Source organism: Periplaneta americana, chromosome 11, assembly GCF_040183065.1.
Source record: "Periplaneta americana isolate PAMFEO1 chromosome 11, P.americana_PAMFEO1_priV1, whole genome shotgun sequence".
NCBI classification, from domain to species: domain Eukaryota; kingdom Metazoa; phylum Arthropoda; class Insecta; order Blattodea; family Blattidae; genus Periplaneta; species Periplaneta americana.
This window is the reverse complement of record NC_091127.1, coordinates 110,845,708-110,872,196: the sequence shown is the minus strand read 5'-3', so window position 1 is coordinate 110,872,196 and position 26,489 is coordinate 110,845,708. Positions and strand designations below refer to the sequence as shown.

General features: G+C 33.6%; 1 protein-coding gene across 6 annotated transcripts in view; it reads left to right on the top strand.

The window, feature by feature from the left end:
* The window catches only part of Sap47 (Synapse-associated protein 47kD), a 680,382-nt gene that overhangs the window by 646,007 nt on the left and 7,886 nt on the right, over positions 1 to 26,489 (top strand). The window contains exon 9 of one of the 6 annotated variants that reach the window (XM_069839889.1): positions 10,641 to 10,723. The exons of the other annotated variants lie outside the window; for them this stretch is intronic. Within the exon in view, the coding sequence (XP_069695990.1) occupies positions 10,641 to 10,708 (68 nt within the window). The 3' untranslated portion in view covers positions 10,709 to 10,723. Of the gene's footprint in view, positions 1 to 10,640; positions 10,724 to 26,489 lie in introns of those variants that run through there. 6 annotated transcript variants of the gene reach the window in all.

The window sequence follows — 26,489 nt, the reverse complement described above, 5'->3', positions numbered from 1 at the left end:
GAACTGTAGACATACTATTTAAAAAAAACAGTAAGGAATTGAGAACAAATGAACACAGAACCATGGAGGAATAGTATTTCTCGAGTGATGGCATTTACACAACTTAATAGACAGGTCCAAAAAGAAAATAAATTGGGAACTGTCACTGTTCTTTCCAATGGAAGCTTTAAAGATAATAGGAAACACTATAAACTTTCAAATACCGGTATGCAAACTGAAAATTAAATTTATTGTAAAAAAAGATAATAATAATAATAATAATAATAATAATAATAATAATAATAATAGACCACACATACTGATAAACGATATTTATGACTCTTCCAAATCAGAATCTCAGAACTCGAAGTGAACTTGTCTCATTTGATCACCTTAAGACATTTGATTCAGCAGACATTAATGATGAGAGCCAAAAACACATTTTTTTCCCTTTCTGAGGTTTTCTTCATAATATAAAATAAAACATTTTTGCATTTGAAACGTGACTGCAAAATTACAATTGGGTTATAGATAAAATGAACCAATCAACATTTCATGTGGTAAGTATCGCCCTCTCTGTAATTACGGAAACAAGATAGCTTTTTAATTACAGAAAATGGTGAAATACTGTTATTGTTAAATTAATTGTAAGCAGCTTCTTTGTAGTTAGTCTACCATATATTTAGTTTAGTTAGCATCTGTTCGTTGTGCATGTTAGTGGAATAGTGTCACCACATTTATGTTGTACGAAATCAATACATTTGAAGATGGCTGTTCAGTCTCCACTGCAAAGATATGATTACACCATTTCATATTGCAGTAGGAGTATTAAATTGTCAATCTTGTGTTGCAGCATATTTAATTTTCTTTGATTGTAGGATAAATGGTTCATTGTGTAACACCATTTCGATCAGGTTAATATATGAAAAATATTACTGGATTAACATAAAGGTAAAGGTAAAAGTGTTCTCTTTATTCTCCATGAAGGTGCTTGGAGGCATGAAGGTAGAACTCTTTGCTGTCATGACCTCGGTACTAGAATCAAGTGGTGTGGTTGGCACCATACTTTGACTGCCTTTTACCCCACGAAGGACCTGGTACCCAATTTGATAGGAGGTTGAGAATGAATGAAGCTCGGGGCCATTCTGTATATTACAGTAAAAACACTATCTCTTAAATGGCTAGCTTTATTTTAGTTAATATATGTAAAACTAGTTCTAGATTTCAGCCATACGTCTTTCTGTAGTATTCTGTTCTAATAATTTTAGTGAAGAGTATTTCTTATAAATTCACATTTTTCACAATATGATCAAAAGCCAAATCTTATAAATAACAATTTGATATGGTAAGTGTATCAACACACAATCACAAATTACTCATGCTATTCGTCATGCAATTATGATATTACTCTCAACATCCTAGGCTGTATCTCTACTGGATTCTTGTATTAACTTCCACTATCTCACTGTTAATTTCAGTTCTTTCTAATATTGCTTTCCAGCAGATACGTCTTACTATTATCATCGCCATAACCACTATCAATATCAACAGATTGGACGGTATGAAATCTACGTTTTAAGGGGTTAGGTACAGCTTACAGCAGAAAAATGTTTGGAAATATTTAACATATTTTTCTCCAGTACTGAATCTTGTACAATAATGAAAATTGGTATGTGTAAAACACTGTCCTGCTATATGAAAAAAATATTTTTACGATTAAAAAAATTATTTATATAATATTTTTTTGAAAATTCAAAATGGTGGCAGTTCATTGTGCAGTGATGAAGCATTTCCCACATAACTCATAAACTTATTAACTTTTTCATGTTCTCTTTCTTTTTTCCTTTATTGCTGAAACTCATGTTTACAATATCATGCTCTTTCAACTACATTCCTTAATAAATAATATTTTTTTTTTTACTTTGTGTTAGAAGAAAATACCATTTGACCATTTTTAAATGAATTTATTTTTTATTAGACAATCTATCAAAGGTAGAGAAGTGATTTTGCATTATATTATAGATATGGCATGCATAAATACACACAAAAAATTTCATCACAGAATGTTGGATAGTTTTTTAGTTATGTGGAAAATGCTTCATCACTGCACAGTGAACTGAATTTTGAAATAAAAAAAATGTAAATAATTTTTTTTTATTGTAAAAATATTTTTTTCTTATAGCAGAAGAACAGTGTTTTACAATACTAATTTCCATTATTGTACAATATACAGTAATGGAGGGAAGAATGTTGAATATTTCCAAAATTTTACTGCTGTAAGCTGTACCTAACCCCTTAAGATGTGTCATTTATCAGAAACTTTTTTCTCATTACACAAAGTATAGACCTAGACAAAATAGTGATGTAAGAGATGTACTGGTTTTCCACAAGCTGATGTACCTATTTCATTCGAATATAACTTGCTACAGAAAGTATACAAAACACAAGGGTAAAAAAATTAATTACTGTCTGCTCAGTAGCTCTATAACCAGCCCTGCAACGTGGTGGATGTCTTTTGGTTGAAAATAGTGATTCCTTTTCTACTACTACTTATTCAAAAGAATTACTCATTGTAACCTTCAGTGTGGCACACTGATTACTGACTGCCTGGGACAAGTATTTTTTCAGTGAACTGTAAACTCATCTCCAACTGCCACTAATGACGGACAGTTTCCAGAATTCATGTAGCAAATGCGCTCCAATTCACCAGCACTCTGCATTGCTGGACTGTTAAGGGTTTGGTAGCATAACTCGTCAGGTTTAAAGAGCTTGCTATTTCTGATAGACAACCTAGTATTGGAAATTTTACACGCCAGTTTTAACGTAAAATATTACTAATACAATGTTAACAGTTAAATAGTAATTTATAATTATGACAAGAGACTTAAATAAAATTTTATTCATGAGTGGAAAATTTATCTCCTGAGGCGAAGCCCCGTGTTGCTTACAATATTTTTTCCACTACTAATATGAAAGTAATATTTCTGTGAAAATAATTTTTAATTGAAATTAAATATTAGGCTCATTTATGATTGATTCAAAGCCAACTCAAATACCATACTATAATAATACCGGACAGCTGTATACTAGCAGCATTGACGTAAGTGCGAAATATTGCGGACCTGACATCTAGCGGAGCAGCATGGAATTACGTCCACAAATACAAATATTAACATACCGGAATTCGGACTTTTGTTTAAAACATGAGTTACTAATATGGAATAATATATGAGACACTTAAGAAATGTTGATTAGTATTTAATGTAACATTATTATCTTTTATCAAAGCTGCATATTATGAGAAATATTGCATACTTCATATTACTTCCCATAATTAATTGTTACATATTTTTTTCTTTACTTTTAGTGAGACAAAATCAATTCTGACCTTAAAAATGAATTTACAGTAATGCTTTATATACACATTTCTGACAGCTGCAAAGATTAAATTGATAGTAATCTAATGGTTGTAATAATTAGTAAAGGAATGTAGACCACAATAAACTTAATTTGATAAAACCTTAAAATTTCAAATATATTTTAACTTTTATTCATTCATTAGGCCTAAATAAAAAAGCTAATTTTTATTTTCCTATCAACAAAGACGAAGGAATTAGGCCTACTAAGGAATATTGATGACTCACGTTTTATGATCCCTCGGAAATCGAAAGTATGATTTGGAGCAGTTTGTATTGCTGTAATTGTAGTAATTATAAACAACACATATACACCTGACATTTTAACACGGCACTAATTGATAAAACTATTAACTAACCCAGCAACAATAAACAGTTGGTTACAGCTTGTTTCGCGGGTTTCACACACCGGTTGTCTAAGTAGCATCACCAATGTCATTTGAGCGCAGAACTGCTAGCTGTCCAGTATTATTATAGTAAGGTATTTGGCCAACTGTTGTTCATGGTTAGTTCAACTAAATATTACGTACAGTTGGCTATGATTTAAAGAATAGTAATGAAGACAACAATGTCAGTCGCGTTGGATACAGAATAAATTAATTTAAAATGTTTGTTCTTCGGAAACAAAATGTTGTGTAAAGAACAAGTTTTCCTATCGGATGAAGTCCGTAATGCCACCAAAGCGGCTATGTCCACGTTAGTTTCGCAGAAATCTGCATCTATTTATCAGAAAGAATACAAGTTATTTTGTGAGTGGCAAGAAAGTAGGAACATGAAAGGCATTAATGAAGAAATCATATTGGCGTACCTTTCAGAAAAATTGAAAAAAATGTAAGGGCTCTTGCTTGTGATCTAGTTGGTTTTATTGTGTGTTTATTCTAGTAATTATTTTACATTTTAAATGCATTTCTAGGAATGAATAAAATATCAGCAGTGAATAAAACTCTTGCATTAAAGTCATTGTTTAGGTTGCTATGAGTGACTAAACAAAGCCCTCTGTACACATAAGTAGTGGAAAAACATAATTTACTCATATAATAATATTGAATTGGGCTAACCGTCTATACTTATCTAGTTTATATTTGAATTAAACATTAACGTTTTCGGCACTTATGTGCCATTTTCAAATGCATGGAATTGCCTTATTACATGTTCAAATAGAACACATAAGGTGTATCTATTTGAACATGTAATAAGGCAATTCCATGCATTTGAAAATGGCACATAAGTGCCGAAAACGTTAATGTTTAATTCAAATATAAACTAGATAAGTATAGACGGTTAGCCCAATTCAATATTATTATATTACAATGTGTTTATCGGAAAATCATACAAAATGAAAATAATAATTTACTCAACCAAATTAAGAAAAGAGTTTCTGAAGTTATCTGCCTTCTTCCAAACGTTTGTTGCATTTGTTTAAGAACTGCAGTTCCATTGAGAAATAGAGGCAGTGTTTTGCTGGATGATATTTTTCAGTTCTTCCAGAATGTGTGCACTTTGTCTAGAGATAAAAGTTAAAACGGACTAGACTGGGAGATAGAGAGGGCCACACAGTCTTACTGATAATTCTGTTGTGAAATATTTTATGAAGTCTGTGTATGGAATAGTCGACTTTATGTGCTGTCACAGAATCCTGTTGAAAAAAAGAGCATGCTTTTGCCTTTTTCGGACAAGATTCTGTGACAACATAGCAGCTTAATTCAGAAAGGGGCCTGAGTCACTTGTCTGTCATTTTGAGAAAAACACAAAGAATATAATAAATTGTATGACTTTTGACAGTGACTTAGTTGAAAAAAATATTTACAAGAACTCACCATATGAATTCAGCAATCGCCAATTGGACTGGATGTCAAGTTAGCATCCCTATGTTTCTGAGATGCATACATTTTTATTTTCCGGAACAGTGTTCCAGTCCAATTAAACCACTGACTTTTGGTTATATACAGAGTGAAAGTAATGTAACTGTGCAGATTTTAACAGCTTATTCCTTAGATAGAGTCGAACAAAGATTATCATAACATTAGTCCCAAATGAACAATTTTCTTAGAAAAAAAAGTAATTTGCCTCTACACTGTTTTACTTGATAAGTATTATCCATACAATTTTTATTTTTACTCTTATCATTAGAGAAACTGATAAGGAATGATTTATCCCTTTGCAGTTTTTCAATAAAATGGATGGTTTCCTTGCAAATTAAATAAAAGAGATAAGCATGTATCATTATTTCCTGTCATTATTAAGTCTGACAACCCTATTGTTGTGACTAAGGGACGGAATGCTGTTATTCAGACCTGAGTTCGTGTGTATTCGTAGTTGAGCCAGTGATGCACTGTTGCCAAACTGAGCCGGTGATGTACTGTTGCCAAACTATGCAGACTTGCAGCCTAACTTTCTAATTAACCGTACATTTAATTCAAAATTCATAATAGAGTTTTTATTTATTTTAATAGGTTCTATTACCCACTTAAATCTGCACATTTATATCACTTCCATTCTGTGTATTTTCTCCTTCTCTAATATTGTATACCCATATACGTATAATGCATATTTTACACTATTAAAACAATACTTTGAGATGTTTGAAAATTACTGGCAGAGGCCCCTTTCTCCAATAAAGTAAAGAATTGGATATACAGATTTTGTTTTCTTCCTTCTTTTGAAGCTTTTATTGGTCAACTCAAAATGGAATACGGCAATTTTACTATGAAAGTGTATTTTAAATACAGAGCTTTCAAATGTAAATCTTATCAGAAATTCTACAGAAATCGGCTACTAAATGCTACATCAGTGAAAGTTATTTCACATAGACCTTGGTATTTGATATTGATTTACTCATTGTAAAGGGAGTAGAATTTATATCGTCATGAAAGTTTCTCAACTCATTTGGCACATATTTCAGTGCTTTATTTACAGCCTTTATCTTGGTCTTCTTTATGGATACATTTCCACATGAGTATGTAGGACTGTCGGGCATGTTCACACTTTGGTTATTTTGCTTGCACAGGATTGTGTTGTATTAATAACCTTTACTATTATACCTTATTTTATTGCAAGGAGTGCAGTTCGGTGTTCAAAGGAGCCACCGAATTGCACTCCTTGAAATAAAATAAGGTATACCAAACTCATTGTGTGAATGTATTCTGAAGTAAGATGACGCCATTTTTTTTAAAAAGTGTTTTCAAAACAGTGATATTTAAAGATACAGAATTGTTCCTTTTCTTTGTATAGACATTCTACTGTTTCCATTGAGAAGACAGTTTTCTTGTAAAGAGCTGGCCACCAACTGTTATATCAATAAATAATCTGTTTAGTTTCAACCAATTTTATTGTGTTTCGAAAACTGTTCATGACAACTATCAATTCACAAAGCTGTTCGATTGTATAAAATCTGCTACAGTACTTTATTGGGCATTTGATTCTCTTGAACGTCCTAATGTTTGTTAAAGCCAGCATGACTCAGGCTAAGTGTGATTCTTATTTTCACCAGAAAAATTGTTAGGAACATACGTTTTAATGTAATCAGTGATAAATGAGTCAACTTCATTTGGCCCCTTTTTGCAACTTCTTCATAATAAATATAAAACTGTAGCTAATTTTCAAGTTAAACATACCAGTAACAAAAACATTCATTGTCACCTGTTGTAAATAGTTGGCCTCTTGAACCAGGATCTTGGTCAACTTTAAATTTCGAATAAAATCAATCAGCATATTTTCTGGTTTGGACAGTCTAGTGACCTGTCAAAAGTTTATGACAATGTTCCTCATTATATTCTTATAACAAAATTAAACTGTTATGGTATTTATGGTATTGAATTGAATTTATTTAGAAGTTATTTATCCATATGAACTCATTGGAAGGGAGTATATTCCAATAGGCGAATTATTGAAAGTGGGATCCCCCAAGAGTCCGTTTTTGGATCTATTTTGTATTTCATCATTCATCATCATCATCATCATCATCATACTTGCATGTATTGGGCCTGGTGGCCCATTACAGTCTCTTGCCAATGCTTGAACAGTCTGCCCAAGGATCTCTTGCCCACAGGATGGTAATTTAAAATTTGGCGTGGAATTCTAGAATGAGGCATTCTGATGACATGTGATCTCCAGTTTTATCTGTATTTCTGTAGGTATTCCGTAATCGGTTCAATCTGCAGTTCTTTCATAATGTCAAAATTTCTAATGTGATCCATTCTCGTGTATCCCACTGTACGACGCATAAATCTGCTGCCGTTAATCTTTGTGAATCAATATTACGAATTGTCCAAGCTTCACTACCAAAACAGAGTATAGATCTGGCCAATGTTTTATAAATTCTGGTGTGCGTGTGTTTTTGTACTAAGGTTGGTTTGAATATCTGATTAATTATTCCCATTGCTCTGTTGAATTTAATAATTTTCTCATTCAAATCTTTTTCTTCTTCATATGAAATTTGGTAACCGAGATAACTAAAATTTTTAACTTGTTCGATGATCTTATTATTGATGCAAATCTTGCTACAGACTGGTTCATTTCTTAAAAAAGCCATTACTTTAGATTTGTCAGTTGAAATTTCCATATTGAAACTTTCTGCCATTTGATTAAAGTTGTAAACCAAACGTTGTAAATTATCTTCTGAAGTTGCCATAAACACAATATCATCAGCAAATAATAAGGTATCTATTTGGGACAAACGACTTATCGGTATACTTCCATGTGGTTTCAATCTCCATTCCTTAATAATGTGATTCATGTATATTATAAATAATAGAGAAGATAAACTACAACCCTGTCTCACTCCTTGATTTATTCGTTTCCATTCTGAATATTTGTTTTCATTCCTAACCTGTATATAATTATTATTGTAAATAGCTGTTATTAATTGGTTTGGAATACCATCATGTGCTAAAATATTCAATAATTTGTTTCTATCTACTCTGCCGAAGGCTTTCTTGATATCAATAAATGCCAGATGGGTTTCAATATTAAATTCTCTATGTTTTTCGATCAAAAGCTTCAGTGTAAAATATCCATCTGCGCATGATCTGCCTTTTCGGAATCCATTTTGTGCTTCATCCAGTGTACCAGTGTAGTGTCATAAAATTGGTTCAATTTAATTTTTAGTAATTTGGTATAAATTTTGTAGCCAGAATTTTATTTAATTATGATTAATGATTTATCTGTGAATATGATTTGTGAATCTGTTATTTTTGCTGATTAAGCAAAACACTATATTTAATTAATGATGGTGTAAACCTTACTAAATACCGTTAGGTATGTCTTTTTCATTTGTAAGGCTTTATGTTGATTTCAAATTAATGGTTTTTGTTTAAACCATTCTAAAACAAAAGATTCTGTTTACTTTAAGGAATATATGCAATACTGCGGATCTGAAACAAGTTAAAATATTTGGCATTATTATGAATTTTAAGATAAGTTGAGATCAACACATCAATTACCAGTACGTGGCAGACTACTTCATGTAATTTTTCTCCTACGTCAATTAAAAACTCGGGTTCGGAAACTATTTCTAAAAAATGACCATTACACATTTTTCAATATTATTTTACTTATAGTATCCCTCTTTGGGGTAATGGAATTGATATAACTAAGGCTGTCATTTTGCAGAAGAAAGCAATACATACAGTATATTGACAGACTTCCATCACGATGCTCATTGTAAGCCCATCTTCATTAAAGAAGACATTTTGACTGTAATTAATCCATATACCTTTCAGTCTTTATTGAAAGTTTAAACAAATTTTAAACGATTATTCTTCTAGATTTCAGATTCATCAGTATCCAAGCAGGTATAATTATTTATTTACTTATGCACCTTACGTTTGATTGGCTAAATCTAAGAAATCATTTGATTTTATGGGCAATACTCTCTTTAATAAGCTACCGTATCTGAAGAAGCTCACAAGATCTCTTACAAAAAGTTTAAATCTGTGCTGCATCACTGGATAAAAAAATAATCTCTTTTATAATACGGTATTAATTAATTTTGAGAGAACTATGAATGTTTACTTTTAACTTGTATTATGTTGTATGATTATGTCTATACATTTCTGTGTGATATGACAATACGATAAATCAAATCAAATACTAATCCTAGAATGTACCGGTATTCATTATTTTTTGCTTGTTCTTTTGATTCTTGAAGAGGATGAACTTGCCTACAATGCAGTTTAACTAAACAAAGCAATATAATAACATACTAGGTTCTAATTTTAACTTGATAATCAGTTGGAACAGTGAATCATTGACTCAGGTACCTACATCTCGGAACTACATGAAAACAAAACAACTTCTCCATATCTCTATGAAAGAATAATGAGAGATTCCTTTTTGCATTAAAATGCGCATCTGTAACAGGACAAAAGCCTGATATTAACTCAACACCACCGAAAGTGACTGATGTTGCTTTCTGCAATAAGCTGTTCACATAGTCGACTATTCCATGGACGAATATCATAGAGTATTTGAATATATAATTATCAGCAGGAATGTGTGGCCTCCTCGACCCCCTGGCCTAAGCATTTTTTAATTTTATCTGCGGGGATTTCTAGAAAATGAAGTGCACAAAGGTAATTCACATACACTGGAAGAACTGAAAATAGCATCCTGAAAAACATCGTCTCTATTTCTCAATGGGAACTGCAGTAAGTGATTCGTAACTTCTTAATCAATTGTGAGAAAAGTTTGGAAGAAGAAGGCAGACAGTTTCAGCATCTCCTTTTTTGATTTTGGTGAATAAATAATATTTTAACTGCTAATATTTAGTGATATTTTGTATGAATAATTTGTGGTGTATCGAATTCCAGATACTTACAAAGCATATCACCGATAGCAAGCTCTCTGTGTAACTAGAATCATCTGTGAATGGCTTGTTCAAGGGCCAGGTTGCTTTGTTGTGGTTTCTATACAGTTTTTTTCACTCAGTAGGTAGTATAAAGAGAAAGTATTTTGGTACTGCAGAAAATACATTTCGTATTGTCACAGAAGCACCTCTGATAAAAGAAAGTGTGTTTTACCTCTTTTATCTCCAGTTGAAAACTTCAGACAAAACAATTTCGTATTTTGTTTTTATGAAAAATGTTTGTTTATAAAGTTTACCTCTAAATAAAACTTCAGACAGAAATTTTGAAGCTACAGCAAAATGTAAGGACTTCTTTTCTACTCTTCTGTGAGCGAAGTCTTAAATGTATTAAATATACTTTCACAACCCATGTATGCTTCTCATCGCATTTTTTTTTCTAGAAGCATGGAGCCAGCTGTGTAGTTTAGGTGATAGGCGTCTCTACCTGCTGATTCAGAACAGCGCTTAGGCCTGGGTTCAATTCCCACTTGAGCTAGTTAACTGTTTGGGTTTCTTCGAGCTTCCCAACTGTAGGACGAATGTCGGGTAATTACAAGGCCAGTCCTCGGCATCATCTTGCCAAGTACTATCTCGCTGTCACAAATTCTATTGACTTTAAATAATCTAGTAATTGAAACAGTGTCATTAAATATCTGACTAGAAATTAGGTAGGACAATGCAGATTCAGTTCATTGTAATAAAGGCAAAAGCCCTTTTTTTGTACGCCTAGTTAGTAGTGTACCAGTACTAGGGTTGCCAACCCTCCCATATTTCCCAGGATCTCCTATATTTAGCTCTAATTTGTAACAGACTCCCAACCCCGTATTTCCCTTCTCTTCGAGCCTTTTTCTCCCTTATTTTTGCATAATGTAAAAATTTATTTGAAACATTTAATTTTTACGTGGTTGAAGGTGATTTATATGATGGATTCCGTTGTTCCAAAGATGCTCTGAAATGTGCAGTCTCTGTAGAAGGTAATACTTGCCAGAAATAGTTTCAGGGCTCACCAGTTTAAAATCAAATAATGTTAGAGTTACAAATTAAAAAAAGTGAGATGTGTTGTAAGCATACCAGGCAGCAAAGCTCCTGCAAAGAGTGTTCTCTCTTATAAACAGTAAATGAACAGATATTCGAAACAGGAGCACGACACATCTAATCAAATCAGAACTCTTTCATCGTAAATCAGAACTGCAAATCACAGTCAACTTGAACTACTCATGTAGGGAATTTTTAAAATTTGTTTGAAAATATTAATAATCCTTGGTTCCACAGCCCTTGAAGGGCCCAGATCGAAATCCAGCTGCTGTCCTCATGTTCACATGCCGAAGCAGAGGTGGACGATCATCCAACCAGGATGGAGGTATTGTGTGGTTAGCACGATGATCCCCCCAGTTGTTATAGCTGGCTTTTGCAACCGGATTTCGCTACCTATCATAGATCCCCAAGTGTAACACGATGCTGGGTGGACACTGGTCCCATACACTGGCCGAAATTTCATGAGAAAATTTCTGTTTGAAAGTACTACGCAAGGAAAATGTCTCAAAATACTCTTAATTTAAGCTTACCTGCTGAAATGTAGAATAAAGTTGTTTTTAGTAGGTCTACTGCTAACTGGATCGAATAATTTTCAGTTTTCTATGTAAAATATTATAGATCACTTAGTCTCCCGTATTTTCTTCAAAAAATAGTTGGCAACCTTAACCAGTACTAGTGTCAAAAGTTCATGATAAAATATTGTTCACCTTGAAGTTAGTTAGTTCATGGGTTTTAAAAAGGACGCATCAGCTACTATGGCTATTTGCGCCCTTTGTCCTTGAATGGCTTGATTCCATAGTATTGTTGCTTGCTTAACAAGCAGGTAATATACTACATTGTTAGAATCTTATAATAAACGACTATTGTGTATGTGGATTACATTTCGTGGACTACATGGATGTTAACTCTCATATGTGGAGGCTCGAATTCATGATTGTGATTGGCTAAGATCAATTCGAGCCTCCACACATAGGAATTAAAATCCATGTAGCCCATGCAATGGCAATCACACAGTATTTTCTCACACTTAATAATACCATTTAACATATTTTCTATAAATTTTGATTACCGATCTTCATAAATGGCAAAGCAATATTAGAAATTGTTGCATTATACTTACTAATTACAGTTTGTGTTAATGTATGTCAAATTAATTTCAAATACTGGTATCTTAGACTTTGGTTTCATGCAGAAAACAAAAGTTTATATTTTTATATTTGGGTGCACAATAAATTAGTATTTAATTTAGATATATTTTTGGATGATTGCTAAAGAAAATTAATCACACACAGGAACATCGTTGGTACTGGTACATGGTAAAGACTAAACCATTGCGAAATGCGTAAAAGTTATGAGAGTGTGTATATATATAATATATTTCTTTTCACAACTTCAAAGCCTCGTTTTCATTTCAAACAATATGGATTACTATTACAATAAAAATAAATTTGTACTGCCACGGTGGTCTAGTGGTAGAGTGCTGGATTTATAATCCTGTGGACCCGGGTTTGATCTCTGGTGTACCCCCGATTTATAACTTGTATATGGTTTCTCTGTGACATCCCAAGAAATCTCATCATCATATCTCATCGTGGATGTAGCATAGACCAGCCTCCTATGGCGCACTCTGAGCAATGGCTCTGCTGGCAAATTGGTCTACATAATTGACTTCATATGGGTGAATGACGTAAGTCAAGTAGGCCTACCCGCTATTAGCAAGAAAAAAAAATTGTCTGAGGCAAAAAAACACTATTAGAAAAATACATATCGGTACATCTTGTCATTATTTAACTTCTTGTATTCTTGATCTGTTACCATAAATCTGGAAGTCAACTTTCCTTTAATAAGATGTTACATTTTCCATGTATCTGTGAAGAATAAACCCAAGTATTAATGTAAGGAAATATAAATTAGCTCCAACACAAGATTCAACATTAAATAATGTAATTTGACAGATAGTTTTGCATGTATTTAAAGCTTATTTCTCATCACACCACTTGTCTGTTAGAATGGACAATGAGAATGTTGTCTCAACATGTGTCTTGTTTCTCTTTGTTCTTTGTGTGTAATATTGTTGTGTTAGAGTTCCAGACATGCACAGAAACTTCATAGTATCAAATTTAACAGAACAGTATCCATTCTCTACTATCAGAAGTAATTTACTTTACACTTCACTATCAAACACTAAGAACATCAATAAAAAAAATATTGGATATAATTGTTGAAAATAGGAAATTAAGATCTTATGTAAGGTTGGTTAAATTATCAACAACTTAAAACTATAGAAACTTTGTGATTATGTAAAATAGGCCTATTGTTCGTTCCGTGTAATTCACTCTTACATTAAATTACATTACATTCAAATAAATTAGGTCTACTCAAGTGTAAATTTCTGTTCTCACGTTCTAATTATAAGAAGTGTAGAGGAAGCTGGAAATCAGTGGTACCTCATAGATTTTATTCTGGGAGGACTCAAACATAGAAATGAAAACAAACCAGGAACAGTGACAAATTTTTGTATAGCACAATAGGTCGCCAATCGTATTTCTTATTTCAATCTTAGGGGTTATCTGTGAACAATAAAATCAGGTATCAATGCAAGGAAATATAAATTAGCTTCAGCAGACATCATCATCGTCATCATAATCACTACCACCACCACAGTACAGGCACAATACTTGCTTAATTTTCAATTACCGGTACATGAAAATAATTTGAAATAATCGCCATGATTCTGATTTTCTCCCTGAAGACAAAGAAGGCGTGTTATTATACAGAAAGTTTCTATTAGTCGAACGTTATCGAAGGAAGAAATTTATACAGCTGATGAAAGCAATAGTTATAGATTTCATAATATTAGATAACCATAAATAACTTCCTAAGGTAGCGTATGTTCTTAGTACTTAATATTATGATTTGCGATAACCTGTACCGGTAATAATAGAATATATATATATATTTTGAAGTACTTTTATTTTTAGGTTACGTAGGTTTAAGCAGGGGTGTGCTGGCTACAGTTTAACAAAGGGCTCGCAAAAAAGAAAAGTATGGGGCAGCCAGCAAAAAGATACAGAGCAGGACAAGGGAGAAAGAATGATTTTTTAATAATAATAATAATAATAATAATACTTACTTACAAATGGCTTTTAAGGAACTCGCAGGTTCATTGCCATCCTCACATAAGGCCGCCATCAGTCCCTATCCTGTGCAAGATTAATCCAGTCTCTACAATCATATCCTACCTCTCTCAGATCCATTTTAATATTATCCTCCTGTCTACGTCTCGGCCTTCCAAAGATCTTTTTCCGTCCGGCCTCCCAACTAACACTCTATATGCATATTTGGATTCGTCCATATGTGCTACATGCCCTGCCCATCTCAAACGTTTGGATTTAATGTTCCTAATTATGTCAGGTGAAGAATACAATGCGTGCAGTTCTGCGTTGTGTAACTTTCTCCATTCTTCTGTAACTTCATCCTTCTTAGTCTCAAATATTTTCCTAAGAATCTTATTCTCAAACACCCTTAATCTCTGTTCCTCTCTCAAAGTGAGAGTCCAAGTTTCACAACCATACAGAACAACTGGTAATATAACTGTTTTATAAATTCTAACTTTCAGATCTTTTGACAGCAGACTAGATGACAAAAGCTTCTCAACCGAATAATAACAGGCATTTCCCATATTTATTCTGCGTTTAATTTCCTCCCGAATGTCATTTATATTTGTTACTGTTGCTCCAAGATATTTGAATTTTTCCACTTCTTCGAAGGATAAATCTACTATTTTCATATTTCCATTTCGTACAATATTCTGGTCACGAGATATAGTGATATGCTTTGTCTTTTCGGGATTTACTTCCAAACCTATTGCTTTACTTGCTTCGAGTAAAATTTCCGTGTTTTCCTTAATCATTTGTGGATTTTCTCCTAACATATTCACATCATCCGCATAGACAAGAAGTTGATGGAACCCATTCAATTCCAAACCCTCTCTGCTATCCTGAACTTTCCTAATGGCTTATTTTAGAGCGAAACCATACAATAATTAATAATAATAATAATAATAATAATAATAATAATAATAATAATAATATGTTCTAAACTGCCATTTCCTTCACTGATGGGTTCAATTGGTTCAACTCAGCTGTAGGATGCACTCAAGTGTCAGTAGCAAAGTGATGTTTTCTCAACCAAGATAGCACAAACAGGACTGCGTCATACATTTGCTGATAATTTTCATAGTCGTTAAACTGAACAATTGGAAGTCTGTAAACTTACTTTTACAAGTGATAATGTCAATCATTACTAGGCTTGTAATGTTGGAGACCGATTACAAACTTTGACTGCAGCATGGTACATAGGCTGGGGACGTGAGCTAGTGCGAGGACATTGACTTGGTTCTGCGATTGATTACAGGATTGACAAGGTAAACATAAACAAATCTGGACAACTCTAAAATTAAATATAAGCTACATAGCATTACAAAGATATATTTTTACGTTCCTTTCGTTATGTGCAGAAGGATTATTATTGAATTATTCGTGGGTTTTAGTTTCCTTCTTTACTTCAGAATCCGTACAATTACAATGAACAATAACTCATATCTTCAGTGCCTCACCAAATTCCGCTACAAAAATATGCGCCCGAGAACTTAAACCTTCGGCATTATTATTCAGCAGGTACACTGTTTACGCATGCTACAGTAGTGACTGGTGAACGGATAGTAAACTTGAAACCACCATAACGCACCTTGTCGGTCCCCAACATTATAAGCATAATCATTATCTCCACGAAATCTCATAAATCATAATTATATAAATTTTCCAACAAGAAGTGCAAAGTCCTCTAAATTCCTTTATTTTCAATCAATTGCTTTAGCATAATGTAGAATAGGGTGAATCGAAAAAAAACTTTTTTTGAAAAATGAAGGTGGCTAGTGCGGAAAAGTTGCTATTTATGGCAGAAAAAACGTAGAAAAAAATAAAACAGTAATTCGACAATATCCTGTGTCTCCGCATCAGCCCTAAAGTTTTGCAAGCTTAATGCTCTATGTTTGTTTTCAAATTTTGTTTCGTAGTGCAACTCTTCGCCTATTTCTTTAAATTTACACTCAAAAATAACCTAGGGCTCACTACGAGGTGGTGGTTGCACTTCCAGCCCCATCCCTCCACCCACCCTTAGTAGTATACTCCGGTGTCCAATGTTGATTTACGCTGCATACTCAGACTTCGTTTCGAACCATGGCATTTCTCAGCTACTTACTTACTTACTTACTAATGGCTTTTAAGGAACCCGAAGGTTCATTGCCGCCCTCACATAAGCCCGCCATCGGTCTCTATCCTGTGCAAGATTAATCCAGTCTCTATCATCATATCCCACCTCCCTCAAATCCATTTTAATATTATCCTCCCATCTACGTCTCGGCCTCCCTAAAGGTCTTTTTCCCTCCGGTCTCCCAACTAACACTCTATATGCATTTCTGGATTCGCCCATACGTGCTACATGCCCTGCCCATCTCAAACGTCTGGATTTAATGTTCCTAATTATGTCAGGTGAAGAATACAATGCGTGCAGTTCTGCATTGTGTAACTTTCTCCATTCTCCTGTAACTTCATCCCGCTTAGCCCCAAATATTTTCCTAAGCACCTTATTCTCAAACACCCTTAACCTATGTTCCTCTCTCAGAGCGAGAGTCCAAGTTTCACTACCATACAGAAGAACCGGTAATATAACTGTTTTATAAATTCTAACGTTCAGATTTTTGGACAGCAGACTGGATGATATTATTGTAGGCTTATTGTAGGGATTCGTAACAAGCTGTTTTTTACGGTGATGGGTTGTTAGCCCTTCGCCCAACCCCCAAGCTGGAGGACCACCCCTTATCGGCTGTCCACGGCTGCTTATTCAATATATTCGCAGCTACCCTCCATATCTGGAGGCCGTCTCCTCTATCCGCAACCTGAGGAAGCGCCATGCCATGGTGATAGGGACCCACAATACATGGATTTCTCAGCTATGCACACTAAATTATGTGAAGGGTTACTACAGCTCACATACAAGCGGAGAATCCTATAAGCAGTTGTAAGTCATCGAGATTGAACAACTGGCCCTGGTTTCTTCCTTTCAAGCTCTAATGGACAATGGCCAGAATGAACGGCTTCGTAGATCCCCAGAAGATACTCCTGGTCAGTAGGCCTACTAAGATCGGAGATCCATTCCACGTTAATTTTGTTGATCCAGGGTACTTCAATAAATTTGAAATTTGCCACAATTTTGTCTCACAATGGAGTAACTCTTCTCCGATATGTCCAGAACGTGTTTCTGGACCTGTAGTGATACCAGCAAGATGTTTCATGAGATAGTGGAGTCGAAGTTCATTTGCATGGAGAAGACAAATTATTCGTTGGATGGCCTGCCAATTTCCTTTTCATTGCACACCATTGATCCGTTCTTTCTTCCTGTATTTGTAGGGGCTTCATCAGAACCAAGTGCTGCTAGGGGTAATACATCTAATTTACTTGCCTTTAAAAATTGAAGCACATCTCTTCAAATCTGATATCCATGTCCAGAGGAAGGGGAGACATGTCGAATATACTTTGAATGTGGCTCTTCTAATAAAGTTATAATTATGCTCCTCTTTTTTTTCTCGGTGATATAGTCGGTTGTCCTTTTTCTCCTGTGTTAGTGCCATATCCTTTCGACCATCAAAATATACTGTTCGAATGAACTTATTATTAGGTGTTTCGTCTTTCTGAATTTTATCTCCAATCTTCATTTCTCTCGTGACCATCTATTATAAGACCCTTATTCCTAGTAGTTATTATTCTCGCGCTTATAGCATTGCTGTCGCAATTAGAGACACATCTCTCCTCGAGGTACCTATCTGAAGGCTGCTGAAGATAACTTTGGTAGAGGCAAGCGAGCCTGAGCACCAGAAGGCTTCGATTCGAAGTCATAATACACACTCCTTCACTGCTGTTCTGAGTTGCGCGAAGGCGAAGACTCAGAGCTTGTAATTGATGTCTGTTTTTCACTTCCTCGGAATTCAAGTCGAACTTCTTCAGATCAATGGCGAATGGGCCTCTTCGCTTTTCTCTCTTCACTCTTAATAGTGTCTTCGTCATCACAATGTCGATATTATCAATAATCATATTCCGTTAATTTTTCTGATCCATCAGGAAGGATACTCCTATCAATGGAACTTTCCTACTTAACTCACATTCACAGAGACTTTCCAGGTCCGGGCACTTACAAGTGCATATATCAAACAATTTTCGGCCTTTATTAATAAAAGCCTATTCATGCGCCCTTGAGGTTAGGCCACTTCATTAGTGCGATTTCAGAATATTCTGATATTTACTATGATACTATTTCATCTTTTCCACTACTCTACGATTGCTGATGGTAGGAAGGCTTGCTGTTTTTCAAACCTCGGTAAGTCTGTCGGCAGTAACATGAGAGATGTCTTTTACTAAAAGGTGTTTTCCACTTAGTTCGTTTGTCTTTAACTGTCTGATCCAAAGAAAATGTGTTATCACATCTTTATAGGTTGGAAGTTGCAACTCTCTTATCGGTCCTGGTATATCGAACAAAGGACTCAGCAGTACGGCGAGTACGGAATTATTTTTTCTACTCATGACAACACGATGCATAAGAACTATTGCATGTACTACTAAACCACTGATATGATACACGATTTCACAGGAACAACAGCGATACAAACCTGGCCATCGTAGCCTACAAAATACGATTGCTGGGCAGATTCTACCCTGCCTGCCAGCATCCCTCTCTTCTCTCACTCCACAAGAAGATACTGGTGCCATATACTTCTCTTCTTGTACTATCTTCGCAAACTTTTAAAAGATCTGGTTAACGAGGGTGGCTGTATAGGTATGCAGACTGTCATTATAATAATTTTTACAAGAATGCATTATAAATTCGAATCTTCAGTATTGATGCGGAGACACAAGATATTGATTAAATTTATTTTTCTTTCTCCTGCAGTCTTTCTGCCACAAGTAGCAACTTCTCCGCACTAGCCACCCTCATTTTTTCAAAAAAAAAAAAATTTTTTTGATACACCCTAATGTAGAATAAGACATGGTTAAATTAGAAAACTACGTTTATTTTATTCATTTTTCCTCGTGAGCTAATTTAACAAAGGGCTCAGAACAAGTGCTGTATACATATTTAAAAAAGAGTTCATGTAAGCCCTTGTGATCCCCCTTCACCACACCAGTACACCCTTGGGTTGAAAGACAGTTATTTCAAATTGTGACATAATTTCCTAAAGGAATATCTTGCAGATATTTTGTTGCCAGGGAAAATATAAATAAATATTTTAATCCATCTAGCATAAAAGGTAGGTAAAATGGTAAAGATATCCCCTATGAAGGCGTTTGGGGGGCATGGAGGCAGAGCTCTATGCCATCTTGATCTCGGCACTAGAATGAAGTGGTGTAGTCGGCATCAAATTCCGTCTTTATCCCCAAAAAAAGATCTGGTACTCAATTTCATTGGAGGCTGAGTGAACATCAAGGTCGTTCTGTAAGTTCTGGCAATGAGAAAATTCTGTCATCACTTGGCATTGAACTCATGACCTTCCAGTCCATAGCCATTTCCTCTACCAACTGAGCAACTCTGCCGCGTATTGTAAAAGGGGTTACTATAATACATCAGCAATTCATCTTTTATCTAGTGTTTGTAATTAAATAATTTTATTGAAACTGAATACAGCTCAGATTTTTCTTTAATACATATTGGTACAGCTTATTTATTTCTATAAGAAAATTGACAATAACGGTAATTTTATAAGCACATAATTAGGAATTCGTTGTAAAAAAAAAAAGAAAAATTGGTAATAGAAACTTTATTTGAACTTATTTTTCTTTCCCAACTAGGATTTCAAGTAAGATCCATTTCAAAATTCTGAGGGAAAGGTAAAACTTATGTCTTTTAAATATATAGGCCTATAGCCTAAATTATACATCATAGCACAGTCTAGTACATACAGTCACGAAGCTCACTACATAGTAAATATGCATCCATAGCTAGTTGCTAACTACTAGGATCGCTATCGCCTCATTACAGACAATGCGAAATAGTACCTGCACAGTCTATTGTTCCTAGTACCTTCATAAACTCAAGCTTCGTGATTGTATATACTAGACTGTGATCATAGTGCAATTTTATTTTCATCTACTGGTATATAACAGCTACTCATCCATCCTTAAAGAATTCTAATTCTTACATTTTTTTCGTCTTAGTTCTGTTTTCTCAAAAACAGTGAATATGACAGTCAGTATTTAGTTTGAAAGAAAATGCTGCATGGACAAATATTGGTCCCAGAAGTATTGTAGCTAATACTGCTTTGCTTGAATAGAAGACACTGAATGTCTGGCCAAGATAGGTCCTGAAAAAGTGATTAGAATGATTTTCTACTTAATCACAAATAATACAAAAATCTATACATATCGAGAATAAACTTAATAATAATAATAATAATAATAATAATAATAATAATAATAATAATAATAATAATAATAATAATAATAATAATAATAATAATAATAATTTCTAAACTTTCTAAATTGCATATTGTATCGGTACTATGATTACTACCTATTGTATTGATATATTTCTTATTTCTCTGTATTCCATATATGTATTTTTCTGAAATTGTTTTCCGGACCTATATGGTCATCTGTTATGGCAGGCAGATGTATTAATTAATTAATATAATAAATGTATTGGAATAATTTATAAAACGTTTGACTAAGTTACTGATTGTTTCTGGAGATGTTTGGAACTCTTGTGCATAGTCAAGCCATGTTTGCATGCTTTTGTGTCCGACGGACTTCATCTCTCATTGTTGTCTGTGTATGTATCATCAGTTTGCTAATATCATCTTTCTACTAATCAACTACCACGTGAAGTTAAAGAAGTAAAGTGTATTCTCCTACTTATTTCATATATGTTTGCGTGTTTTTCTACGCATGTTTGTTATTTTTGTGCACTTATGATTTAATGTGTAACTCTTTCAGAAAAGGCAGATAACACAATTATGTTACATCTCTGAAATGATATGTTTTTGTGTTAAAGATTTGTCATTTCAAAGGCAGTAACTATTCTTGCTCATTTAAAATTCTTGGCAGAATGTTAAAAAAATAACCTGTAAGTAGATTAAAAATATGTAAATTGGCAATGAAAAATACTACTAGTATATTTTTAAGAAGTGAAATTAACACAATCGTGACACGTGTATAATACATAAAGTCGGTGATGATGATGATGATGATGATGATGATGATGATGATGATGATGATGATGATGATGATGATGATGATGATAATAATAAATGTATCAGAGTTGTGCTGTAATTGTTTTCTCTGCCATTTGAAGCAAGCAATTCAGCATGGAGGTGACAGAACCGGTAACTCTTGAAGAAGAGGTTTTTTGCCGAGTTTTGTAAAACTGGTGCATCACATACTGTTTATAGTCTTGTTTGCACATAAAATAATTAATTTGTTTAATTTTTGTTATTTGCAATAGCTTTACTGTTACATTTGTTTATGATTTTATCTATTTATTTAAGTCTAGGGTTTACAATATGAATTCCAATAGTAGTAATCTGCTTGTTTTAATTTTTGTTGTATAATTTTATGATTAGTTGCATATAAGTGAAAGTACGATTTGAAGATTAGGTACAGGAAAATCTAATCAGTGTAATTCAGTAGATCTAGTCCAGTAAAACAGTTCTCTTAATGTAGCTATATCAGAGAAAGGAATTTTTTGTGCAGTAATTAAATTCATATTTATGTTCCTTTTTAAAATAATTTTAGCATCTGGCCAAAGACATTATGTCGGAATTTCTAAAAATTATCATTGTGAATAATTAAACTGTTTAGAATTTAATTGTTCTAGTACCATACTGTAAATAGATTCTATTAAAAACAAAAGAATTCAGAATCTTACATAAGTAAACTTTAGGGTAAGTATGTGTTTTCAAAGTTGAATTTTTATTTTTGACAGAATGCAATATTTGTTCAACTAGTTCAACCAATATTCGGTTTTAAATTGTTGATATTGTTGTAATTAAAATGTTATGAATGTGTAATAGAACATAGGTATTGTTACCTTTCACTTATGAATATATCACTGAACACAGAAATGGCCACATACTGTGCAGTTTCATGAGAAGATAATTGTTATAAATTCCATCTTTATCATTTTCAAAGTTAAATTTAAGTGTACAGTATCAGAATCATATTCCGGACATTGTTTTGCAAAACTCGGGATTATTTTTAACTTTAGAGTGCTTGTTTACAAAATGAAATTCTGAAACCATGTCTTCCTTAGAACAATTTCTGTTACACGGGTATTTTTGTAAGGAAAAATTGGTTTTGTGTGTCCTTTGTGAGCATTTGAAGGAAGCCATGGAATTTACTAATAATGCTTTCATTCATATCTCTCTAAACTTGTCTTTTATTAGGATATGAGTGCAAAAGATTTGCTTATTTGCTTGGCTGTGGTAGAACAGTGAGTATACATAGAAAGAATTTTTACAAGCATATTTTCATCACTGTTCTAGCACATATGAGGTAGAGAGAGAGTTGTAAAATAACTTAATTGCAACACACACTAGCAGTATGATACACATTTTCTTTCGGATGTAAGACAATTATCATTATTCTTCCTATTGCAAATTACTCGCCACTCTTAATATCATCTGTTCTGATTATTCTTATTATATAACACTTGTAACCCTCCATATTGGTAACATATTTAACTCCACAAAATGAAAACTTGGCGGCACTGTAGCATCACTACTTCATACATCTCAAAGTCATTACTATGTAATAAAGCATTAACTAGTGTTCTAACCATTAAAATATGCAAAATTAGGTATGTTCTGTCTGTATTTATGTTACTGATTTGCTGACCAAGAATTTGAATATCTCATTATTGTACATAAACTATATACACTCTCTCTAGTTAGGATGTAACCAATTTGTATTTCCTGTGTAAAGTAACATACTGTAGGCCTACTATTATTACGAGAACATGACACTGCAAAAAAAAAAACTGTTAGAAGTTTTATGTAAGTATAACTTAAGCCATCTCGTATAAGGCACATAAACAGCCTTAATATCTCTTAAAAAGAAAACCAAAGTGGTTTGCCCATTTAAAACATTCACAGTCCTGCAGCAAGATAAAATTAGGATATCATGCAATAATATTATCTTCACAATTCTCATAAAAAAATCAAAATGTATATTAAATTCATTACAAGACTGCCTCCGTGGTCTGGTAGTCAACATGCTAGCTTCCAGATCTGGAGATCCCAGGTTCGATTCTCGGGTTCGACTCTTGAGGAATATTCCTTGAAGATAAGTTCCCTAGATCTGGAAATTTGTATGAATATGAAAACATTGCAAGATTGACGAACACATTGCGGGTATCTCTCTGTGTACAGACACTCGGCAGACCGGAAGTTTCTATGAGATTCACCCAATATCACCAACATATCAAAACCTTTCTGATTTGTGTAAACCATCACTGTTTGTAGTATATAGGAAGTATTTGTAATCACTCTTAACTTTTAGGTACTTATTTTATTAGTCACAAAAGTAATTGCAAAACTTGAAAAATGTACATATGTAAGTACAGAGAAAACAAAACACTTTTTTCTTATTTTACATTGTTGGGCAAGGCCACCTGAGCTTATTACCTGGCTAAGTATAGGCCTGGCTGTACGTACTGTAGGTACTGTATTGCGGTGACTAGAGGAAACACTGCTGAGCGAGCAAAGGGGAAGGATTATGCTGCCGGCCACCAGGTCTACACTCAGCCAGGTAATTATGCGTGTGTACTATGTCAACATTAAATGGATTTATCTTGTTTACATTTTCTTCTTGTAACATTCCTCAATATTAATGGCATTGTCTTTTCGTACGTTTTCTCATTGAAAGAGTAGGAATTAATAAAAACATTTCCTACGAAAGTTGTTTGTTTTGAAGAGCTCTATCAAATGGCATTCTATTTGACCCTGACTCCCATTTGAAGTTTTAAAGTGATACGCCACTGACCCTACTTCCTGTTAAAGCTGACTAATGAAATCAAGCTCAAGTGAAAGTTCACGTGTGCTTTAGTTACAAATTTTTTGTCTCGGAAAATTTTAACGCACTAGTTTCTGAAATAAATTAATGTTATGGATGGTCTGAATCACTCTGTATAATTCGAATCAGGATGAAGAGTGCAACAAATTTATGAAATGAAATATAGAGAGCCCCTATTAAACAATAACTTGTATTACTATAGATCTCTGTTATATCCTGTATAATTTCCAAGTAGCTACTCCAAACTGTATGCTTTGGTCAATCCTATAACATAAACAACTTTTTAGATGCCTACCTTTCCTACAAAATGGTCTCAATAGACTACTACTAGATACATTATGCATTATCCGTGTAATTTGTAAATGCTTCTATATAGTAATAATATCGACAAGTTGAAACAGAGTTTTTAAATACATTTCATTTATAATTTGTTATTTCATATGTTTCAGTTTCACCTTTCATGAAAATGCTATCAGAAAACGTATTATTTGTCTTTCTTGAGTTAAATTTTATATTACTCTGTTAACATGTTTCAGCCTGCTATTGGCCATCATCAGAACTGGTTGTTGCTGGTCTACAACCAGTTCTGATGATGGCCAATAGCAGGCTGAAACATGTTAACAAGGTAATATAAGATTTAACACAAGAAAGACAAATAATACGTTTTCTGAAGTGATATAGTGTTAAAAATTGTGTAATCAAGACGTAAAATGCTATCATTCTTGAACCACCCAGTTAAGGTTACTTATGCCTAATAACCGGTTAATTGGGATAAATTTATCAACCAAAAGACAATAATGTTGCTATATTTAAAAAAAGAACTATAAATAAAAGCTACTTGTTATATATAGCCTATCTCAGTTTTTAAGAAAAGCTACACGCAGGACGTATTCTTAATAATTTAACGAGCAGTTTTACATATGAAATCCCTTAATATTTGGTATAAACATAGCAGATAAAGAAAAAAAAACTTGTTACTAATAAGCATTGGATGTGTGGTAGCTTCGCAGTTTAGGCACTGTGCTGCAAGCTAGAAGGACAGGGATTCGATTCCCATTGGGTTCATGGATTTTCTTCATTGATGTATTTCTTTTTGCCGCACTTAACCCTAACGAAATGAGTACCATGAGTATTTCCTTGAGAGTAAAGGCAGCAAGCATGTAGGACTGATGTTCTGTAAAGGTGGGAGCCTTAACCTTCCACTACACAGTACACCTTCATAGTCGTAATAGGGGTCATTTTACCTTACTTCTACTGGCAAATACTTGACCAAGCCCCTACAGTCTCGGCTGCGCGAAACGAGGAAACCGGGGCAAATTGAACACTGCGCTTGCCGCCATATTGTTGGAGAGCAGACAAATAATAGCAGTGCGTAAATCACGCAATTTAACGCTGTGATGATCTAATATTGACATATTATGGCCATTTTCGACGTTTAACGTAAAATTAGGACGAAATAAACATATTCAAAGTTTCATTGATATGTGTTAGAACATTAAAGAAAAGAAAATACGTATGCAGCAATTTATAGAAAACATACTGATACATCCATAAATAGGCCTACACAATACACATTATAGATTGTATAATTTTACGATAATCAGCAAATTGTTAGGTTTCAGAGAATCTAAAATTATATTAACATATTAACTCTTAGATCACAAGACATAAATATATGCACCTTGATTACACAAGTTCTTGTTATAATCAAATTCCTAAGTGAAATAAATATGCTATAGCTAATCAGTATAGACTTGTTGTTAAGTTTTAGAGAATCAAAAATGAATCATATTACCGGTACTTTTAGACCACAGGACATAGGTAATCTGGCAAAATATAATGTGCGAAGGTAGCCAAATTACATTGAATTCATTCTTCAATTAATAAAGGGAATGCTATCAATTATAAAAAGTATCGGTACCTAATACATTGCAAACAATAGGTAACGTGAAGACCTAAAAACTAAACAATCACTTTATGCAAGAAAAAAAAACCACATACTTTTTATGTGTGGATTTTTTACATATTGTATTTTTATTTTAAATAAATAAAATAGATATATTATCATTGCTTGCGGAGTGATGGTACATAATTTTT